The following is a 24,301-nucleotide window of genomic DNA, read 5'->3' as shown; positions in this document are numbered from 1 at the left end:
CTTACGTCGAGACAATATTCCTTTCATTCAGTGTTTGGCGAGGTGTTTTCGCTTGCTTCAGGTGAATCTGCTAATATGTCATACAATGGTCCTCACTGAAAATTAAAAAAAAAATAAAGTCAGCGTTTTTGACGTATACAGCTACAGTTATTTGAAGGTACCTATTATGGTTGTGTCATAATTTTATATACCATAGTTTTAAGGTTATGTAAAGAAAAGTTTGTGACCTTCGTATATCCGTGAAATAGAACGCGAGATGCTCACATTGCCAGTTTTGCTCTTATAAGTACAGTATTGCAATGACAACAACAACAATAATAATAATAAAATAATAATAATAATAATAATAATAATAATAATATTGTAATAATATTAGTCATGAGCGGAACCCAGACACACATCTGCAGTCCAATTCAGGTACACGTCAAACGCAGTTCAACTGTCGTATATGTTGCCTCCCAGCGCCAAAATTAAAGGGGGCTTCTGTATAGTATTCTGTGCCTCATAACCTGACTTCTGTTGCTTCTGGTTCGGTTTCAACAAACCGGTTTCATATTGTTACGCCTTTCTTCCGAGCAGACCGTGTTCGACGGGGAAACGTCCGGTGACCCCGGCACTGCCGTAGCCGTCGACGACATTGCACTTGGAGACACGCCTTGTCCTACAGCAGGCAGCTGTTCCTTCGAGGAAGACATGTGCAACTGGTACAACAGCAGAGCCCTTGCCTACGCACAGTGGTACCGACACAAAGGCTACACCGTGTCCCGGCTGAGCAGGTTGGAGAAAGACCACACACTGGGCACTAAAGATGGTGAGAGTTATCTTTAGAAGTATTAAACCTGGCCTTGAAAATAACTGAGAGCAGCAACACTAACAAATGAAGTATCTTCACAGCTTGTCCGGGTGACTAAGCACTTAAGCTTTGAAAATGTTCATTCTGTCACACCTACTCGCTTCGAACATGCGTATGCTAAGTCCTATGTTGCATACTGAGTGAAGCAGCGCAAGTTCTTTCCGCTTTTGGGCTCAGATTCAAATGTTATCTGATGTAACTGAGAAGGGTTATCGTGTGATGGAAAAATTGGCAGATTGCACGAACAATGGGAATCAATGATATGCGAAACACGAATGAGGAAGGTTGATATGCTACTTTCAAATCAACACGACGTTAAGAGGTGGAGGTAAATTTTGCCATAAATGAATTCCGTGACATGATTATCATGCTTGGATGTGTCGTTTACTTTCTTCATCTGTTCACGTCAAGTGATGCCAAATTTAGTGTATGTGGAGCTAGCGAAACGACCGCAAGCACACTATGAGTGTGCTATGTTGTCATGCTCTTACATGACCCGCGCCTCATGATTATCATGTTTGCACCAGTCACATACCTTCGTCATCCATCGACGTCACGTAACACCAAATTAGGGGCGAAGCTCCTCATAACGTGGCTTGGGCGTTCCTTGTAGTACGTAATCACCAGTGGCACATACCCGAAATAGGTATAACATTTGACCTCCAAGGTGGTGCCGGTGAGAGATTTTTTTCTGTGCGTTGTTTAACAATATAAAATCGTGCTCAATGTACATGCCAATGGCTGCTAATGGGAAATGAGAGACAGGAACATTCGGCTTTTAGTGAACGCACACGCTGCGATCCCCATTAGCAGCCATTGGCATGTACATTGAGCACTATCGGACAAGGTAGGGTTGCTACATTATACTCGCTGGGTGTAACCTCCTTAGTTTTAGAAAGGTTTAGTGAGCGTTGAGCCGCAGGGCCATGAATACAATGAACTAGTATATACCATGAATGAATTCGAGGTGGTTAAAGGCGGGAAGCAGATACGAAGCGCAAGCCGTAAGAAATTAAAAGCTGAATCCTCCTGTCTCTCCTTTCATATTAGCAGCCACTGGCATGTACATTAAGCACTATCTGACAGGAAAAGGTTGCTACGTTATACTCGCTGGGCGTAACTTCCTTGGTTTTAGAAAGGTTTAGCGAGCATTGGGCAGCAGTGCCATGAATACAGTGAACTAGTATATACCATCAACTCAAGGTGGTTGAAGGTGGGAAGTAGACCCGAAGCGCAAGCCGTAATTGTGCGTGTGCCACCTCTCGTTTAGTCCTTGGAATGTCCACTGAATGGCGGTGCTTCTATATGGGGAATATATGATAAAAAGATGCTAGATGGTGGGACTTGGAGTGTTGAATAGATGGATGAACTGACACACAGACAGATGCATGGATGGACGCATGAACGAACGCAGGGACGGGCGCATGAACAGACGCATAGACGGTAACACAGACGGACACATGGACGGACGAATGCTTCGCCCCACTCTACATCATTCACTCCGTGGATATGCTGCCATTTTTGCCTCCATCAAAAGTACGGCCGCCACGGCCGGGAAACGATCCTGTGACCTTCAGATCAACAGTCGACCGCCATAACTACTCGACCACCCTTGAGAGTTAGTATTAGAATACCACAACGTCTTAATATGGGAGTGAAGCTATAGTGAGTGTGCGAGACACTTTAGTTTCTTTAGGCAACTACGGTTGTGCAAAACTTCCTTTAGATTCACTGTACAGGTACAGGGTCAAGATTTGCAACAACGAATCTTAAACGTGATGAATAAGTAATTGTACCTTTGGTTTTCGCTCTCTAAGTAGGCTATTGCCAATCCACTGCTCTTGTTCTCTCACCTTTCACATTCACCTGAATATATTATATTGTCCTGGTTGCATACCACCTCGGTACATTGAATTTGACTGATGATCACATCGCGACAGGTTTACAAGCGTTTCGGGAGTAACTTCATGATGGCACGCAACCTCTTGTAACATTTGACACTATATACGAATGACTTTGCTGTAGAAAGGACGCAGAAGAATAACGGGTGACAAACTAGTGTTTTAACACTCTATGCTTTAATTGGGCGGTATGAATTCTCAGCCATTATGGCATTTTGTATCATACCAAGCCTGTCTTCAAATATACGCTGCCTTATTTTTTGGTATATGTGGAGCTAGCGAAACAGCCTCGAGTGCATTATGAAGGATCCAATATAGTCCAAGATAACGTTGACGCGTGCGCACGCTGGGCTTCGTTAGCAAAACGCGATCACTCTATAGTCTGGTGCCAAACGCGACCGGCGCGATCACCATCCGTCGTTGCGGCCCGACAGGAACCGGCGCGAAATGCGACATGCTGCATTTGGCACCCATGCGTTACCCAGAAAGCACTGCGTCTGCATCTTTTCGAGACGGAGGGACGCGTACGCGCTGAAACGCGCGAGCGTCAAAGCAACGCAGCGCGTGCCTGCGAGTACATCGCTGGACCAGCGCCTGGCGTAGCAACGCCGGCGTGACGCGGCAAAACGAGCGCCAGCGTGTACGCGCGCCGGGCCACGCCGAAGTGTATTGGCGCCTTGACTGTGGCGTGTAGTCATGTTCTCACATGACATGCATCTCATGATTATGTTTGCACTAGTCTCATTCCTTTGACATCCATTGACGTCACGTAATACCCAATTTGCATTATATATGTGAAGCTAGCGAGACGACCGCGAGTGCATAATGAACGTAGCATGTAGTCATGTTGTTACATGACACGCATCTCATGATTATCATGTTTGCACCAGTCAGACACCTTCGTCAACAATTCATGTTCCGGAATACCAAATTTGGTATTACGGAAATGGCCGTAATACCAAATTGGCCGTAATACCAAAAATGGTATTACGGAAATAACTAGCGAAATGGCCAAGAGCGTATCATGAGCATGGCAATTAGTCATGTTGTTACATGACACGCATGTCATGATTTTCATGGTAGGGTTTGTCACTTGAGTTCACCATGCAATCATGCCATACCATACCAGTTTTGCAACATGTTATGGGAACGAAACCGCCGCAAGAGCACATGGACGAAGAAATGTATATCATGACATTCAAGACATACATATCATGATTTTCATGGTATGACTAGTCAAACATGCTCTTCATGTAGTGATGTTATGCCATACCAAGTTTGGTATCGATACCACTATACAAACGGCCAGTAGACATAAAAGTCGTAGGCGGCTAGATAGATAGATAGATAGATAGATAGATAGATAGATAGATAGATAGATAGATAGATAGATAGATAGATAGATAGATAGATAGATAGATAGATAGATAGATAGATAGATAGATAGATAGATAGATAGATAGATAGATAGATAGATAGAAACGCTCATAGTTGCCGAAGTTCGCTAAGAACTGCTTTGAATTTAATAAAGGCGCCCACATCTTTCCGCGAGGAAACTCGAGTAAGTGCGTCACAGCGTGGTGGGGATATGGCGTTAATGTTGCATATTTGGGTATGGTATCGAAATAGCTAATTGTTATTTCGCCTTCATTATTCTTATTCATTGAAAGAACGAGAAGCGTTTCATGCGACGAGTGGTGGGACGCTGATGTGCGATCGAGTAGCTACACATTCGGGGTGACCAGTCAACAGTTTTGCAACATGAGCAGTTGGTTTTCACTATCAGAAGCTGCCTGCGTCGGTTTTGCAAGACGAGAGAGGAGGAGGAGGAGTGGCTGTTGTCACAAGACACAAGCATGTAGCACGAGGTCAACGATTTAGAGAGCTCGGTACTCTACTATTGGGGAGCTGGAAGCCCTCCCTTGGGCCTCACGCTTAATGAGGCCGCATCGATCAAAATTGAAAAAAGTGTAGTGAATGTCGTACTGTGCGTGCTTAAAAAAAGGGGCGAGGGAGTGAACGATGTGTGTCAAAAAAAGTGGGCAACGATTTAGAGTACTTGGTACTCTACTATGTGAGAGCATAAAGGCGTCCGTGGGCCCAGTGTGACTGATGACTCAAAGGATTTAAGGAGGAAATCTTGACCAGTGACGTTTTAAGCGCAGCTGCTGATGCACGGCAATACATTTGTATTTTATTACGATGCAGATTGAACTTTATGTCACTCGTTTTTGTCAGATTGTTAGACTTCAGTAATAAGTGAAAAAAAAACATGGGGTAAAAAAGCAACGAACTTTCAGTTTGCGAAGTGCCTGGCGTTTATATTACCAGAAGAAACTATTCGTCCATAGACCCGAAAGCGAACTCTACCACCATGTTAGAACGGTAAAAGGCATGCGCACCAGAGTTTTCTGGGTTTAATTTTTGCAGCGCCCTGGTATATAGGCATGCATTACGCTTTCGCAAAGGCGTAGGGTCACAGCGGATAGTGTGTTTCATAACTGTCGAGACGTCAAGTGGTGCCAGCTATAGAGAGGGAAAAAATCGCAGCATATCTACGAAGTGAATGATGATGAGTGGGGCGAAGCGTCCATCAGTCCGTCCATGATTTCGCCCGCCCATTCGTTCTAGCTTCCGTCCGTCTATGCGTCTGTTCGTGCATCCATCCCTCCGTCTGTGTGTACGTCCATCCATCCACCCGTTGGTCCGTCCTTCCGTCAGTTCATGCATCTATCTGTCTGTCCGTTCATACGTACGTCCGCGCATCCTTCCATCCGTCCATGTAGCCATATCTCTGTCCATCTAATGAACACTCCTAGTACCACCATCTCACATCTTTTCATCATGTCATCATATACTAGTGCCGCCATCCAGTGGACATTCCAATTACTAAACGAGAGGTGGCTACCTACAACTACATACATCGAAGACGGACGATTCACGGCTCAAGTATCTTGGCTCCTGAAAGTGGTCTACGTTTCTGCGTACTTGGCTCTGTACTATGGGAGCGCATAAAGCCGCCCCGTAGGCCTCACAGTTGATACGACCATGTTGAGAACGATTACGGTGTGAACGCAGCAGAATCAGTGTTTAGAAAAAGTGGTTAATGATTTAGAGCACTTAATAGTATACTATAGTAGGGCATAAAGCTGAACGGCTAATTACAACATTTGAAATCGTCAACTTCTACAACTGCGAAGAAACACACTAAACAAGCCTCGTCCACTTGGCGCCAGTTTAGGGAGTGCTACCTCCGAACATTAATGCTAAGACATCATGTTTGCTGGATGAGGGCGTCATAACTGCGCAGTTTGTCAACATTACTGTGCGTCTTTTAATCAAGGTTTCTTAAAAATGAAGCTTCAGTGTAGTCTTATTAGGTTTAGTGAAGTACCATCAACCAGTGGACATTACGATTAAACGAGAGGTGGCAACGTACTACTACGACGACTACTACTACACACATCGGGGACGCACGGCCCACACCTTAAGGGGATTTGCCCCCTTAAACAACAAACGTGCGGTCTACGATTGTTGAAATCTCAAAAGTGCCCATAGCGATTCGCTAACTCTACAACATCGATTATTTTATATGCGAATTGAGTTATGGCCGAGCTCAATCCAGTGTGCAGCGTGACGCAGTGATGAACGCAGTGATGAACAAGTGTTTCCTACAGAAACATGACAATCACTGCTAATGAGAGACGTAGTTTGTTGCTGCTATGAGAGTTATCAGACCCCGGTTGGAAACAGAGACCCACAGTCCACATTTCATTAACGCTCACACTGCGAATTTTTAGTGTTTAACAACGCACAGCACGAATCTCCCTCCGGCACTACATTGGAGGCCAAGACCCAGTGATACGGGGTGGCCAGTGGATTGTTGTGCCGCGCGAGAAGTCCCTTTTTTAAGTGCGAACCATTTCTTAGCGAACTTCGGAGAATTTGAGCGTATCTATCTATTTATTTATCTATCTATCTATCTATCTATCTATCTATCTATCTATCTATCTATCTATCTATCTATCTATCTATCTATCTATCTATCTATCTATCTATCTATCTTGGCGCCTAGGACATTTAGCTCTCCTGGCCGTTCGGATAATGGTATCGATACGAAACTTGGTATGGCGTAATATGACTGCACGAAGAACAAATTTCACTACTCATAACATGAAATTCATGACACGCAAGTAATGAATGTTATGATTTACATTTCATGGTCCTGCAGCTTTTGCGGTGGTTTCGTTCACATGGTGTGTTCCAAAACTGGTATGTTAAGGTATGATTGCACGGCGAACACAAGCGGAAGACTCTAACATTAAAATCATGGCATGCTTGTCATGTATCAGCATGACAACATGCCAAGCTCATGATGCGCTCGTGGTCGTTTCAGTAGCGTCACATATACCAAATTTGGTATTGTAGTACGTGAATGGATGACGAAGGTATGTGACTGGTGCACACATCTTAATCATGCGATGGGTGTCATGTAACAACATCACTACATGCCACACTCATGATGCGCTGGCGGCCGTTTCGCTAGCTTCATTTATACCAAATTTGGTATCATGGAACTTGAATGCTTGACGAAGGTATGATACTGGTGCGAACATGATAAACATGAGATGTGTGTCGTGTAACAGCATAACTACATGCTAAGCTCGTCATGCGCTCGCGGCCGTTTCGCTAGCTTCACATGTACCAAACTCAGTATTACTCGACGCGATCGGACGACATAAGTAAATGACACATCTCAACATGATAATCATGACAAGCGTGTCATGTAAAAACATGACTACATGCCACACTGATGATGCGCTCGTTGGCATTTCGCTAGCTTCACATATGCCAAAGTTAGTATTACATGACGCCAATGCATGGCAAAGGTATGTGACTGGTGCAAACATGATAATCATGAGATGCATGTTATGTGAGAACATGACTAATGCCACAGTGAAGGTGCCAATACATTTCGACGTGATGCGGTGCGCGTGCTCAACGGCGTTCATTTCGTCGCGTCATGCCGTCGTTTCCACGCCAGGTACCGGTCCTGCCATATGCCCGCAGGTGCGCTCTACACTGCGCTGCTTTAACGCATGCGCATTTCAGCGCGTCTGGCATCCCTCCGTCACGAAAAGACGGAAATGCAGAGTTGTCTGGGTAACGCATAGGCGCGAAATGCAGCATGTCGCATTTCGCGCCGGTTTCCGCCAGGCCATGTTGAAGAACGCTGGTCGCGCCTGGCGTGAGACTATAGAGAGCTCGCGTTTTGCTAACTTAGTGCCGCTGTGACCAGCATGTGCGCACGCGTCAACGCTACATTGGAGTATAGTGGGCCCTTATTGATGCGCTTGCGGGCGTTTTGGTAGCACTATCTATACCAAGTTTGGTGTTATGTGACGTCAATGGATGACTAAATATATGACTGGTGCAAACATGATAATCCTGACACGCATGTCATGCAAAAACATGACAACATACCACGCTCATGGCGTTCTGGCGGCCATCTCGCTAGCTCTACTTATACCAAATTTGGTATCACGTGATGTGAATAGATGACGAAGGTAAACGACGCAAAAAAATTGCCCGCAGCTTCCCTCGGGGGAACACTGAGGAGGATGCGGACCATATAATTGGTTAACGGGGTGTTAAAGTGCGACTTACTTGAGTCGATGGCTAAATTGGTTAACGTGGTTGTGAAATGGGGTGTTAAATTGCGACTTACTTGGGTCGATGGCTAAATTGGTTAACGTGGTTGTAGGAGGGGGTGTTAAATGAGTGAACACGTACACACGTATGCGAAAGGGCGGCGCTGGTCGAAGGGACGTCGATCATTGTGTTTGTGGATTCGTTGGAATTCATTTCACCGCGACCTTGGACGTCGACGCGCCGTACAAACCAACCAACGAGCGGCAACTGAGCGAGCGAGCGCCGACCTTGAGTATATATACAGCACGACGGCGCATGCACTGTCAGCTGTTGAATGTTCTCGAAGCGCGACGCCACATGCGCGTCCACTGGAGAATCAGGAGAATTGTAGATGTCGAACGCGGTGTGTAGAGGAGGAAGGGTGCACAGATGGTGAAGGAGTGAAGCGCGCGCGGTGTGTAGAGGAGGAAGGGATGCACAGATGGTGAAAGAGTGGGCGACGGCGCGACGGCGCATGCGCGCGCGTCAGCTGTCGAATGTTCGAGAAGCGGTGTGGACGGCGCGGACGACGCGAACGGCGCACTACAAGGCGCGAGTATAAGATGCTCCGCATCTAAAACATGATTATCAGGACACGGAAGTCAAGTACGGCATCGTTTACCTCAACCTCGTAACGTTTTGTCGATTTTAAAGCGACATATCCACCCTCCTCATTCGTTCTGCGCAAATAATTGATTCCCACTGAACGTGAGATCTGCCAATTTTGTTCTATTAAGAAATTCGCTAGCACACACTGCTTCATTGGCGCTGCGAGGTGAATGAGAGAGGGCGTTGGAGAGAAGAGGGCGAAGTGACGCGCATGCGTAATGGCGATGTAAATTCCGCGGGCAGGAATGCCTGGAGGAGAGGGTCTAGGGTGCGTACATTATCAGGCGCTCCCTGCGTCGGCGTTGCGAGACAAGAAAGGGGAGCGTAGAAGAGAAAAGAGAGGGGGAGCGGACGCGTAAGCGCAGTAAGAGTGGTTTATTTGAGATATGTATGGAGGAGAGTCGTGCATTCGTAGTGTGAGTATGGACGCCGACGCCGTGGAACATAGACCCGAGCAAAAGATGATCCGCGTCTAAAAGCGCAGTATATACATGCTTCTGTGTCCCATCACAGTCTTCAGTCTCTCATTACTCATTAACAGCAACTAACGTGTTCCAGTAGAAAACAAGAGTCCATAGTTGCGTGCTTTGCGCCTCCCGAGGTTTCTCTGCTGGGCAATGCTGCGATGAGTGTCAGCGTCAACGCAGCCGCCTGTGTAAGCGCTAGCGCCCGCTGCTTCGCATCGACACATGGTTCCCTTCAGCGAAAGATGGTGTTGTATTTTAGTATTGGTCTTAAAGTGGTGCCGAGTGAAAATGTGTATTCTCTAATGGATGCCTAAATACACGAATGAAGCAAATAGAAAAAATAATTCAGAGATAACGAGTCACGGAACACACGCCATCGCTAGAGACATTCAAGGTGTACTGCAACCGCTTTCAGCTGTGTGACCCCGGTTCGCGGGCGTACGCAAATGTAGCGCACACCCGATATTCTTCCATACGCAAAGCACACAAGAGAATTGCCGGATAAACTAAAACGGTGCATTGTTAGCGTTACACTTTAAAAAGTTTTGTGGAGGAACTGCGCCGGTACCCCCGAAAAGGGCTCTTTGCTCCTCCTAAAGACGGAATGCGCGCAAAAGATTGCACACGGCATGGCATGGAGGGGCACTTTACTCCTTGTGGAGTAAATCGCCCGTTTTTTGAAGTAACTGTAAGAATGTTCACGCCGGGTGCAAATGACTCATCGGTGCCTACACAAGCCTGTTTCTTTTCAGACGAGGCCGTAATGTGGTGTGGTGTAGTGGTAAGTGTACGTGCATGCTGACTGAGTGGTCGTTATCTTTAATCCCGGGTGCTTGCTGCAAAATTTCCGGAATTTATTTCTGAATGTGATGTTTGCACAGCGATTGTGCATCTAATCAAATGCGATCGCGCACTTCGATAGGCTGGTGAAGCCAACCCTGATTTTTTTTTCTTTTGCTAACTGTTGCTCTTTTGAGGAGTAACCGCGAGAGAGTGGTTACTCTTTCGCAACTACTCCCAAAAATGTGCAATGTGTTGGCGAGTTAGTTACTCCTCTAAAAGAGCAAGCTCGGTACCCCGTTACTCCTTTACTTCCTCGAGTGTAGGCTGCGAGATAATATAATGCCATGCAAAAGAAGAGCAATGCAACCGTATCATTGGGAGAGTTGAGAACAAACAACAGCATATATCCATACGTACAGTCCGACATGGGTGAGAGCAAAAGTTCTCCTATGGGCAGAACAAGCACGTAGACGCCACACTCACTTGTAACTTTTGGCCGCTCAGTATTTGTCACAAATCTTCGTTTCTTCGAAGAAGTGCTGCAGCACCTTCATTGCTTTGCCATTTGTTTTCGATGGCCATAGACCTAGTATTTTATTCAACGCAAATGGCCGCTCGGAATCTCACTTATGGAGTCCCTGCTCTTGTCACCTTCGGTGTATGTCGTGTTTCGGACAGTCGAGCGAGAGGTGACAGATATCCTCGTAGTCGTGGCCGCATGAACATGCTGACGATGTTGCACGCTCAATACGAAGTAGGAAGTGCTTTGTGCAAGCAGTTCCGAGTCGTAGGCGATGTATGAGTGTGCCGATATGTCTTGGGAGGTCACGGCCTAATTGGTATTCAAGATTAGGATCAACAGCATATAGGATCGATTCCCTTGTTTTGTCTGTGAACCAGGTAGACAGGCATAATTCACGTTTTGTTATTCTTAAAATTCTATTAACATCTTATTGAGATACCGGAATGAGGCACGTTTGCGTAGAATTATGAGCGATTTTCGCCAACTCATCGTCTTTTAATTAGCCTTAATTCTGCAGTGACTGGGAACCCACAGAAATGCCACTCGATGATTTGACTTTGTAGCTTCTGAAAGCTCTTTTAGTATAGTGTATACTATACGCACATCAATGTGTCTTGAAGTGGCATTTTCCACACGTGCGAACGCTGCCAGAGAGTCTGTAATTACCACCCATTTTCTTGATGTCATTGACAGCTTAATAAAGCTTATGGCTAGCAAATTCACTACGAGCTCCGACGTTGTTGAAGAGGAGAGGTGGCCCAAACGACATGCATAATGTCACGGCGTCGTGACGTGGTTGAAGGCAGGAAACGGAGTGGTCAGATCAAACATTTTATTTGGGCGAACCTGTGCCCGTAAAACGGAGAGTCGGCGTACGGTAGCACACTTGCACTGATAGCGGTGCATGCAGCGTCGGCCGTCGATCAACTGACAAGCGGCGAAGCACGTCGGCATTTATACACTTGCCATGGAATGTTCTAGCGTTGCCGCTAGCGGTGACGTAGGTTCCAGAATAATCTGTACAGTTCGCGGAGTTGGCGTGACCCTATGGAAATGATCTACTACAGTCCTGAAGCTGCTCGAAAACTGCAGGTGCGGTTTGCGCTAAGCATTGTGTAGTGTATTAGGGCGATAACAAAACTTGAGAAAAGGAACGTGGCAATATTCTTCGTGCGATTCCGGAATTATAAATGCTGATGTCACTGTCTCTTTGATGGCGGTGCCGTCAGTGTACACGTAAGTGTATCCTTGGTACCTGTCATACAGATGATGTGATGCCATCTGCTTTGCGGGAACGATTGGCACTTCATGTTTCCTGCGAAATCCTTCTATTGACGTTTCAATAGTTGGTAGCTCGAGCAGCCATGGCGGGTAGTTTTGGTCCAGTGGCCGATGTTCTTTTTTGCCAAATGGGGCATTGACTGTGGCGCATACCCACTTCAGCCATATTTCCTCATCGTCATCAGCCAATGCATGAATCATTGGCACAAAATTGCTTGCAAGCATTTGGCGGACAACACGCTTCTCAGAAAAATGACTAAAAATAGCATAGCGAATGCTGGCTTACTACCCTAAACATGTTTACGATTAATGTCCTAGTGAGTACCAAGCAAGTGTGCTTGCAGTAGTTACCCAATGAGTGTTTTAAAAGGCTCTGAAAATCCGCTCTTCTAGCTTTCGCTCCGACTGTGCTGTGCCTTCCGCGCAGGCCAGGCATTTTTGGGCTCTCTAGATTAGATTCCTTTACTTGTTGGAGCTATTGTGACATAGAACAAATTTTTCAGGATACTACATGCTTCTGGACGCCGAGGACCAAGCCGCAGTACAGCTTGGCGTCTTGCAGAGCCAGGTTCTTGCCCTAGGTCCCATAGCATGTTTCCAGCTTTATTACTACATGGAAAAGGAAAGTAAGTGCACTAGGCTGAGCCCTAAAATAAAGTTTGAACTAATATTTTTGCTTCTAATATACATATTATCTTCACGCTATCTTACATTGGAGGTTATCATTTCACATTTATATGTTTCATCCGGCCTTCACAGACAACTGCAGGTGAAAACCATGATCTTCGACACTATACTGCGTAGCAAAGCCTAAATGATTTCTCTTTAGCAAAATACTAGGAAGAGGATACATTAGACGTGTCATAGATATGGTCTTTGCACGGGCGAAAAAAAATGTAACAAAAAATCGTCGTTGCATTTCATAGAAATTTCTGTATTTTTCTTTACATGAATGCGACTTATTTTGGCAGTGTGTTCGGCTATACCGATCGCAGTACGATCTCTGTCGTGAAGCACTAGACCACATCTCTTGCGTTTCTGTGAAGCAGATTCCACACATCTGGTGTTCATTATATAGTATTTGTAGATAGTATTTGTATTTGAAGTGTGCATTCGAAATAAGGTGTCCCAACCATTACGTTAAAGTAGACAACTGGTTTTTGTGCATGCCGCTTTTTTTTTATAGAAGCCTGGCTGAACGTCACTTTCGTTGAAGGATCTGGGTCTCTCTCTGGCAAACACACTACAGTTCGTTCGACGAGTTCTCTCAAGTGGACATTGCTCTCTGTGCAGTGGGACGATCTGCCTGATACGTTTTGGGTAGGTGCCTGTATATTGTTGTTTTACTGGAGGCTTCATGGAATAATAAAAATAAATGAGGCAATTTTTTCCAGGAGCACACCAGCCAATTAGGTTTTCTGGAGAAAAAGATCCCCAAGAATCCCTTTATTTTTCTGCTGCTGTTCGACAGTAAATATTGTCCCGTTTACTGCAGGGCATATTTGTGATTGTGAAGGATAAGGAAACTTTGTCAATTTATTGTTTTTACCCTGTGTCTAGCTTGTAATTTCTTGGGCGGTGCGTGTGGGGGAGCTTTTTTTATGTATTCTTTTCTCCACTATAACAGTTATCCCTGTGTCATGCACTATTCTTTTCATAAGACAAATTTTCGTGCTACAAGACTGAAGTTCTTTTTTTATGGGCATGAAAGTGGTGGCTCGAAGAAACAAAACATTCTGTGTAGATGGGAGAGAATAGAATTCTCTCAGTATTGCTTGTGTATCAATTAAAAATAACCTCCATATCCACAATTGTTTCGATGTCATGTGCACTTCTGGTCCATAAAATTTAGCGCTAGCAAAATAAAAAAAATTGAGGGACCGTTAAGTTTCTCCTTTGTGAGTTGAACGCGATAGCAAAATCCAAACCCTATTGCGCCCTTCGACCGCTAAGTGCATACTGATTATTATGTTTTGTTATACACATACACGCACACACACACGTGCGCACCAACGCGCGCACGTGCAGGCACAACGTATGTTTCATAATGCAGTGACTGTGCAGTGTAGCCACTCCCCTCTTCTAGAATGGCACTCTGCTGTAGTCGAGACACGTTTTTCGCAATGTCTCACAGATGGCACATAGACACACACACGTGCGCTTGCGAATGGTACATACACAGTTTTGATTTAAAGGAAGAGTCGCGTGGCCTCCAAGATACACGCTGCGCGCTCTCCATATCGTAGACCATAAAGAGTCTCACAATGCCTCATAGATGGCAGCACATTAGCGTTTGTGTTTGCTTGATCAACGTCTTTGGAAAAGCATGATATGTTTTGCGCTAGATGGACATATTTGTCCATTTTTAGAGCTGTCTGAAAGTTCCTGTGTGTTTTTAGCGGCGATGGCTGCACTATGCCAGCCTTTTTCCACATAGTTTGATGGCTTCCCAAATGCCCCTAAAAATCACCGAATGGGCTTGTTTTCATCGTTTCAACAAAATGAGGCAAAAATACTTCTTCCACTACATGGCATTTATGTAGTGTCTTTCCCGAAGCAGCTCTAAGTAATATCATGGCTTTGTGGTAGGACACTTGCTTGCCACACGAACGGCATGGTTCGATCCTCAATGAAACCGAAAATTTTATTGTTTGATTTATTTGCATCTTTCTCGATTTTTAGCCCACGGACGGTTTTTCGCTCACAACAGTGCTGACGCTAACGGCAGAATTTCTGCGACACGACCTCTCTACTGTTATCACGTTAAAATGGACCACGTCTCCGAAGGGAACCTTGATGGGATCCGAAGCAGCAGCGGTGTGAACGGCGTTGACCTGGTTGAAACGAGCGTCGACATGGGTGCTGGAAGAACGGTTCGAAGCGAAACTTGGTGTAGCGTTTGCTCGAGTAAACAGGGAGTTTTAGAATAACGTTTGCAAGCGCTGCGGACGTTGCCAGAATAGCGGGCGCCATATGCATTTTAGAATAGCGTTTGCCCTCCTGCACACCGCAACGCACAATTGCAGCGACACTGTAGGCTTTAAACTAGCGTTTGCAGGCCCAAAGCGGGCCGCACACGCCACCCGCTATTTCAATGTTTTTGCGGGTGGGCCGCGAACACGAACGACTGCTCGCGTTGCGACGCATGCGCAGTGGCCGCAATCACACCGCAAGGTCTCGCTGTGTGCTATTCAAAATATCCCTAAGGCTTGTTTGAAACGCAAAGACACGCGAGGTGGGTTGGGTTCCGTGTAAGTTTCATCGCAGCTAAACGAGCCGAAAGAGTGTTTACACTCGACGTGCGGCCGAGTGTTGCGGGTGGTGGCGAGGGTGAAACTAGGGAGAAGTGTAATGCAAGTGGGTGGAGGGGCCGGCAGATGCTGCGGGGGAGGGGCAGAGTGACGTTGATGCATAGCTGCGACTTGACATATTTGGCACCGCTCTAATACCTGTGGCAGTGGGTTGGTGCAAACGTAGGGGACAGCATTACACAAGCTAGTTAAAGAGTGGCTTCGCACCTAAAGGAAAAGAAGTGGTCACTTTATAAATTTGAAAGTGTGTACGGTAAAAGCGCGTGTCGATTCAGGTGGGTCGGTGAAATCAAACGCGATGCACGCGTCTTCCTTATACAAGAATGGGTGGGTTGTGGCTGGGCTAAAGAGAAGATGCATGCGTGTGGGAGCCCTCCGACATACTCGGCTGCAGCAGCGAGACACGGCATCGTCACGTGATTGCTGAGTGAGGCTTAATGCAAGAGGCAACATTTGTACCAATCCAGGGTATAGATGGATGAACCTATGCGGTTATAAGTCATTGAAGTTTTCGTCATAAAATCCGCCTGTAAAACCTGTTGTTAGATGGCAGACTTCAAGAAAAAGATAGAGATTCACTAAATGTAGTGAACGTGTTGTAGGCGGAACTAACTTGCGGTAACATTGTTACATTTTCGTGGCGATGAAGAAGGCTGCAGTGAGATGGGAGATACGCTGCTGCTAGAGTGGGCATAATGAGGTTGCTAAATGAAATCGTAAATACAAGGTAAATACAAGCCAGCACTCTTAAATAAGTTAGTAATAAGGTAGCAACTGCAAGAAAATAGGTAGTAACTGCAGCGCTTACTAGCTTTCTTGAACCGTTACTACCCTTTTTTTACCTGTTTATTACCTACGTTAGTAAACAGTTACTACCTGCAACCGTTACTAACCTTTTGCGACCTGTTTACTACCTATGTTAGTAAACAGTTAGTAACTGGAAAAGGAGGTAGTAACTGCAGCTGTTAATACTTTTGTTGCTCCATTACTACCTTTTTACTACCCGGATTTTGACTATCTAATCCAAAATAGTGTCTGAATATGGTTCTGATAATTTATGAGAGGAATCGTCTCGACATATTATCATTAAACGGAAAAATGACGCAGAAGGTATCCATAGATCAAGAAAATATTTTTTGTTTTAAATTACTCAACCGAGATATGTAAACGTCATTCTGTTATTGTCGAAATAGAGAAGTACAAGCTAACGAACCATAAGCAAGTGCTGCATGTGTTGTTATAGACAATTACAACAAACTTAGTAAATTGCAGCACATGTTAACAAAACCGACAGATCAAAATAACCAGACACTCCCAATTAGCCCCGAGGACAGTCACAGTTATTCCACGGTGGCGTGTCCCAAAATATTATCATTGTTTTGGCGGATAAGATTTCAAAAACAATTATTACCTTTTAAACGCTGATGTATTAGCCATGTGAAGCATTCTAATGCACTCAGAATGAGGTCGGTATCTTGTTCCGGCCACTGTACATAATGCTTTTTTGTGGCCCTTTTTAATAAATAAATATAGCATAATTTTTATATAAGTATTTTTTATAAGTATTGCTGAAATAAACTCTTGTGCTACGTCACCAAACACACGAAACCAGGAAGTATAATACACTGTTATAGGTTTAAATTATTTATAATACATTCTGAAACACAAGTGCTCCCCAGTGCCAGACATGCCCCTGCAAAATAGGGGCTATATATCCCCCACGCTTACTTGTTACTACGTGTATACGTAGAACAATAGTGAACTTGTTTGGTCTATGCATTCTTCGCATTCATGGCACACGACGCTTCCTTACCCGAAGTTGTCTTGAAATCAGACGTTGATTGACGAACATTAGCAGTAAAGAAACATTAGGGCAAAACGAATAAACAAGGTAGAATCCTTTACTACTTTTTTTGAAACCTTCAAACTACCCATGGGTGGTAACGGCTAGGGTTGTAACAGTTACTAAATGCTGGTAGTAACAGCAGAGGTAGTAACCGTTACCACACTCGCCGTTACTAACAGCGCTTACTACCAGGGTTGTACCCTATGTGACAAACCATTACTACCCCAAAGTTAGCAAGTACTACCACTTTTTTTTCTAAGAGTGTGGGAACTTAGCATCGGCCATCAGTAATGTGACCATCGCTTCATAGCTGCGTTCTTGATAATATATTGCCGCGAACGTAATAACAGACCGCGACGAATTGACGTCTTGCTTGCCCTCAGACCAGGAAGCAAAAGCCCTCTTCTTTCTTCAGTTCCAAGGGATTTCACCTACAGTTGATGGCTCATACCCATTACCTGTGACATTATTCCCTCTCCTCGAAAAGCATCGGCTCCATGCTGGTAATGAGCGTTGAGAAAAAAATGAGGAAGAAAAGATGCTACCAAGGAATCCAACAACTCCGTCGTAAGGAAAAAAAATGGACTGGTGTCATAGAAGTACTCAATAAAGAAAGGAGTTGGGACCCAAGACGATAAAAAAAAATGAAAGTGACAAAAAATAGTCATTGCATGGTAAGTTAGTCCACGTTCGATGAACGACGCGAGAAATATGGCTTGAGTCTTGACACGTGCACCACATCACTTTGTGGAAACCGACGGGAACGTCTTGAGGCGCCCTCAGGGAGAACTTCACACGTAACGTCACTGAGGCGGCGCAGAACTTTGTAAGGGCCGAAGTAGCGCCGAAGCAACTTCTCAGAGTGACCACGCTGTCGGATGGGAGTCCACACCCAAACTTCATCGCCTGGTTTGAAGGTAACCTCTCGGTGTGTAAGGTTGTAGCGGTGTGCGTCGGCAGTTTGGCGAGCCTGAATACGGCATCGGGTGAGTTGACGGGCCTCCTCGGCCGTTGAGCGAACAATTCAGCGTCCGTGTTGAACATGCTCAAGTTGTTGGGAAGGAGCATTGCGTCGAGCATTGTAGTGACCTCTCGACCATGAACTAAGCGAAATGGGGTGAAACCTGTACTCTCTTGCACTGCTATATTGTAAGCAAAAGTTACGTAAGGGAGTATATAATCCCAGTTCTTGTGATCAACGGCCACATACATTGATAGCATATCTGCAATGGTCTTGTTCAACCGTTCAGTGAGTCCATTTGTTTGGGGGTGATAACCCGTAGTTTTCCGATGTTCTGTACCACTTAGTCTCAGCACTTCTTGAAGCATCTCTGCGGTGAAAGCTGTACCACGATCAGTAATCATCACAGCTGGCGCTCCGTGACGAAGTACGATGCTGGTGATGAAAAACTGTGCGATTTCGGCTGCGGTAGCTTTGGGCAGGGCCTTTGTTTCGCTGTAACGCGTTAAATAATCGGAGGCAACCACAATCCACCGGTTTCGAGACGAAGAGGTGGGAAAAGAGCCGAGCAAGTCAATGCCAATATGATGAAATGGTGTCTTCGGCGTGACGATAGGCTGCAGTAGTCCTGCTGGTCGGACAGGTGGAGTCTTACGGCTTTGGCAGTGTGGACGGCATGTGCGGACGTACTGCTTGACTGTCTTCGTGAGGCGGGGCCAGTAGTATGAGTGGCGAATTCTTTCCAATGTGCGCGTGTAGCCAAGGTGTCCGGATGATGGTTCGTCGTGACAAGCATGTAAAATATCGTCCCGAAGCGAGGTCGGCGCAACCAGCAGGTAAGTAGCCTGGGTATGGTCGAAATTTTTCTTATAGAAGACTCCATCCCTGATGCAGAACGAGGCCAGTGAACGTGCGAAATTTCGAGGAAGGCTGCGTTTTTGGCCTTCGAGGTAGTGAATCAGCGGGCTTAGCTCCATGTCGTCACCTTTTTGTCGAGCCAAGTCAGTTGCTGATAGAGAGGAAAGGAATGTATCGTCCTCTTCAACGTCCGCGTTCGTGCTTCCAATTGGCGCACGTGAGAGACAGTCAGCATCAGTGTGTTTGCGTCCTGACTTGTGAATGACTGTAACGTCAAATTCTTGCAGCTGAAGGCTCCAGCGTGCTAGACGACCGGAAGGGTTTTTGTGGTTGGCGATCTAGCATAAAGAATGGTGGTCGCTAACTACCCTGAATGGTCAACCGTATAAATAAGGGCGAAACTTTTTTATAGCTCAAACAATGGCTAAGCATTCTTTTTCTGTTGCAGAGTAGGTTTTCTCTGCAGATGATAGTGTTCGACTTGCATAGGCAATCACGCGCTCTACGCCACTTTGTCATTGAACCAGTACAGCTCCAAGTCCGACGTTGCTGGCATCCGTGTGTAGCTCTGTGGCAGCGTTATCGTCAAAGTGACCAAGTACAGGTGTGGCTTGGAGATGGTTTCGTAGCGTGTCAAAGGCGTTATGCTGATCATGACCCGAAACAAACGGTACACCGTCTTTCGTAAGTTCATTTAGCGGTTCAGCGATTTTAGAAAAGCCTCTGACGAAGCTTCTGTAATATGCGCAGAGTCACAGAAATCGGCGGAGGTCACGCTTGTTCGTTGGGACAGGAAATGCGGCAACAGCTTTCGTTTTCTCGGGGTCTGGGTGTATACCGGTGTGGCTGGCAACGTGACCAAGAAATATCAGTTCCTCGAATGCAAAGTGGCATTTCTCTGGTTTGAGAGAAAATCCAGATGTTTGAATCGCCTGAAGAACTGCCTGTAAGCGCTGGACGTGCTGCTCAAACGTGTCCGAAAAGACGACCACATCGTCAAGGTAGACAAGACACAATTGCCATTTTAGCCCAGAAAGAATTGTGTCTATCATACTTCGCAAAGTAGCTGGCACCGAGCATAAGCCGAAGGGAAGGACCTTGAACTCGTAGAGTCCGTCAGGAGTAATGAAGGCGGTCTTTTCGCAGTCGCGCTCATCAACAGATAGTTGCCAATAGCTGCTGCGTAGATCCATGGAAGAAAAGTAACGAGCATTGCGAATGCGGTTCAGCGAGTCGTCTAATCGTGGTAAAGGATACACGTCTTTCTTCGTGATCTTATTCAACTTTCGGTAGTCGACGCAAAATCGCAGGGTACCATCTTTTTTCTTTACTAACACAGCAGGGGACGCCCAGGGACTGGTCGATGGCTGGATGACATCGTCCTTGAGCATCTGCTGGACCTGTTGGCGTATAACGTCTTGTTCTTTTTGCGAGACTTTCTAGGCATGCTGTCGAATGGGTCTCTCGGTAGGCTCGGTGATGATACGATGCTTGGCAAGCGGTGTTTGGTTAACTTTCGAAGTCGCAGCGAAGCAGTCCCAAAATGAGCCGAGTAGCTTCAAAAGACGTTCCCGTTGTGCGGACGGTAGACCCTGGTTTACGTCGAGAGTGCTTGCGAATGTCATGGCGGAATCGTCGCACGACAAAAGAGCAGATAATGTTGAGGGACAAGGGACGTCGGCAATATCCTGAAGGTATGCGATCGCAGTGTAATTGGTAAGATGGCGATACTCCTCGCTAAAATTCGTGACAAATAGGCAAGCCTGCTTTATACTGGGCTGAACAATACCTCGGGCAACGCAGATTTGTTGTGCAAAAAGTAGAGACAAATTTTCTTCTGTAATTACAGCCTCGGGGACGTCTTGGTCACATTCAACGTTGATAAAAAGTTGCGGTTTCTAGTTTCCCCTGTGAGGACTCGGTCAACAGCCTCTGAAAGGATCATAAGATGACGAGGGAATGCTAGGTGACGTGGGGCGGCGAGGTGATGGTGATCGTGATTGGGGGCGTTGACCAAGGCGAGGAGCTTGCTGGCCTGTAAGGTACGCTTCAATGTCGCGGGGACGCTCACCATAACGTGGGCACCGAGCATCAGGGTGAAAGCCACGGAGACCAAGTTGGCGGTACTGGCAATTACGGTAGACGTGACCCGCTTCGCCACAGTGGAAGCAGAGTGGACGGTTATCTGACGTACGCCACACGCTGGCCTTTGTGGCGTTCTGCCGCGATTCATACGGACGATAAGTTGGTGCATTCGGAAACCTTGAGGCGGGTGGCGGAGTCGAAGAGGTGCCCTGGAATCGATGGCTAGCCTGATCCATTGTCCCCATGGTGGGATCAGGGCCATGTGGTGGAGGAGATTGCAGTGCCGCCGCAAAAGTCAGCACATGGGCCTCAGGCCTTGTTGGCGCGAGTGGGGGGACCACCTGTCGGATCTCATTTCGGATTAAGTCTGCGAGAGCACTTACGGGTGGTTGGGGTCCCGCTGCATAGAGTTGGCGCAGGTCGTCCCGCACGACGCTTTTTATGAACTCTGTAAGGGCATGCCTCTCGCTCTCAGCCCCGATAGAGCATGCAGCAGGGGTCACGACGTGGCGTTCGTACTGTGACGACCGATACTGGAGAGTACGCTCCATTGTGGTTGCCTCATTTATGAACTCTGCCACAGTCGTCGGTGAATTGCGCACGAGTCCGGCGAAGAGCTCCTCTTTTAGCCCATGCATTAAATGCCGCACCTTCTTTTTCTCGAACATTGCAGGGTCAGCACGCTTGAAGAGTCGAAGCATGTCCTCGACAAACATCGAAACTCTCTCGTTGGGTCATTGGTTCCGAGGCGAGATAGCCCGCTCCGCCCTCTCTTTCCTTTCAGTGCTGCGGTACGCATCACGAAACTGTCGGCTGAACTCATGCCACGTCGCAAAGGAACCCTCGTGATTCTCATACCACGTTTTGGCAGAGTCTTCTAACGCAAAGCAAACTCTCCGCAGCTTGCGAGCTTCATTCCATTCATTGATGTTGGCAACTCGATCGAAGTGGTCAAGCCAGTCATCGACATCTTCATAAATATCTCCACGAAATGAGCGTGGTGTTTGCGGCACATGAAAAACATGCGGGAGAAAAGAATAGGCGTCGTTGGTTTGACTCGCCTAGTTGGTAGTTGAAGTTGCCATCTAGTCTTGAGAGAGGGGACCGTATTCGGGAGAGAGTCCTCGCAGGCGGCGACTGCTTCTTGCCGTGGGAGCTGTAGCTGTCTCCAAGTAGCTCAGTGTGTCGGCTGAAAATCTGCAGCCGAGGCGCATTTACCCAGCACCTCCACCAGTGCCATGAACGTAATAACAGACAGCGACGAATCGACGTCTTGCTTGCCCTCAGACCAGGAAGCAAAAGCCCTCTTCATTCTTCACTTCCAAGGGATTCTGCCTACAGTTGATGGCTCATACCCATTACCTGTGACAATATATACGCATGCCATCAAATCTTGAAACGTTGTCGCTGGGGCTCGCGCAAAATTGGACTATTTGCGTTGTGTGTGTCATATTACCAGATTTATCTCAAATATCAGCGAAGCTGCCCGAACATTGCCATGAAGTCGGCAGTGGGCATTGCAAAACTTATGGGTGAAAGTGAATAGATACACGGGTGGCAGTATTTTCACGGTGTCAAAAGAATTTTTCATCAACTTGTGCTTACTTAAATCAGCAAAACAACCTCGCAACAAAAGTAGTATGTGACTTCTTCAATGGTTTTATTAATTGACATTTTTTATAGTACAAATGCCAAAATTCAGTGAATGTCTGCCACTTTCAGTGATTATTAGTCAGCCTCTAGTTAGAGCGTGTACGGAACATTTCACATGCTACCCTCAAGGCGACAACTGCTAGAGTTCAAGCGAGGGCCCGCCAAGCGTCTGCTAGACCTCGCGTGTAGTTTTCGGAAGTGGCCATAGCGAAGAAAGTATCGAAGAGAGTATATGCGTTAGGGGAATCTCGTCGCAATAACACCTAGCACATGACACGCTACGGCACCGATGGTCGGCTCTCTTGTTACGATGGTTGAAGTGTCATTGTATTACGGTCCACAGTGATAGTAAGGCGGAGTTTACCGCAGTTTACCGGATTACAACGTAAAGCGATGTTCCTTTTGCTTCAACAACGAAATTCTCGTAAACAATCCCGCCCCTTTTATTCAAACTTAGTTTAGTAGTAAAACCTTCTTTGAGCATTTCTTCTGTATTTTACGCCTCATCAAAATTTGCACTAGTTCCTCTTTCGTCATTGTGAACCACCTCTTCACGACTGGAGCATTCTTTAAAAGATGTGCTAGAACTATTTTCAGGATATGCGAAAGGTTCTTTCTTATGAACTAGTGCAGCAGAGTACTTCAAGAAGATTGAATTCACTACTATATAAAATATTCAGGTGAATGAAAGCGAAGTGTGGCGCTTTTAATAAACATTCGCAGAATAGTGAAAGCATTGATTTTCATTGCACTGTTGCTAATTTTCTCATATTTATGCCCAGGTTGTGATCACAGCGACGGCTGGCAAATTTGTTGGTAACGTTGCCATCGATGACATTTATGTGCGCTCCGGCAAGTGTGTAACTGCGTCAGAAGGTACAAGTGCCCGCCATCTTATTATTAACTCAATTTGTAGCATGAGCAAAACAGTTAAATTAGGAATCTGAAAAAACAGCCTAGATTTTTAATTGACCAAAGAAAGTGACTGTGATGCATATAGACACCTAAATAATATCGTACATACGCGTCATAGGACAAGTGTAGGGCTCAGCACGTAATCAGAATTTTACTATGCTGTTTCATGCAAGCGTTTTTCATCCAATTACCTAATTTTGGTATAACGAATAAAATCAAGTTAGAAGAAAGAAATTGATGAGAAATAACGTTAGGTTGTTTATTTTAAGAACAATTCGCTAGAGGCTCACTGATATGTCAAAGTCTCATTGCGATATTGGCAAGTTCTGCTTCGAAAAGAATGACTGACACCTGCTTACGTAAAACTTACAACTGCATTAGCTCTAATCGATGTCCTTCTTCTTGTGCGGTGAATTTCAATGCGGCTGCAACTTAAGGTAGAATACAGGACCTGTTTAAAGCATATTGGGTCTAAATATAGTACTCAACGCTGTTATTGGATAACAAGGTATAGCGTGCCTTGACGAGCTGCCTTAAAAAAACTAGAGACAATGTAACGTATGC

General features: G+C 45.9%; 1 protein-coding gene across 2 annotated transcripts in view; it reads left to right on the top strand.

Moving 5' to 3' along the window:
- Positions 1 to 24,301, top strand: part of LOC119169732 (MAM and LDL-receptor class A domain-containing protein 1-like) — a 336,454-nt gene that overhangs the window by 288,484 nt on the left and 23,669 nt on the right. Inside the window, exons 55-58 of one of the 2 annotated variants that reach the window (XM_075886851.1) lie at positions 580 to 811; positions 12,612 to 12,734; positions 13,295 to 13,428; positions 23,605 to 23,698. In XM_075886851.1, the coding sequence (XP_075742966.1) occupies positions 580 to 811; positions 12,612 to 12,734; positions 13,295 to 13,428; positions 23,605 to 23,698 (583 nt within the window). Of the gene's footprint in view, positions 1 to 579; positions 812 to 12,611; positions 12,735 to 13,294; positions 13,429 to 13,502; positions 13,985 to 23,604; positions 23,699 to 24,301 lie in introns of those variants that run through there. The other variant, XM_075886852.1, reaches the window with a different exon arrangement.

This window comes from Rhipicephalus microplus, chromosome 2 (assembly GCF_043290135.1).
Source record: "Rhipicephalus microplus isolate Deutch F79 chromosome 2, USDA_Rmic, whole genome shotgun sequence".
In the NCBI taxonomy this organism is placed as follows: Eukaryota; Metazoa; Arthropoda; class Arachnida; order Ixodida; family Ixodidae; genus Rhipicephalus; species Rhipicephalus microplus.
Note: the sequence above shows the minus strand (reverse complement) of the source record. Positions and strands in the feature narration are given on the sequence as shown.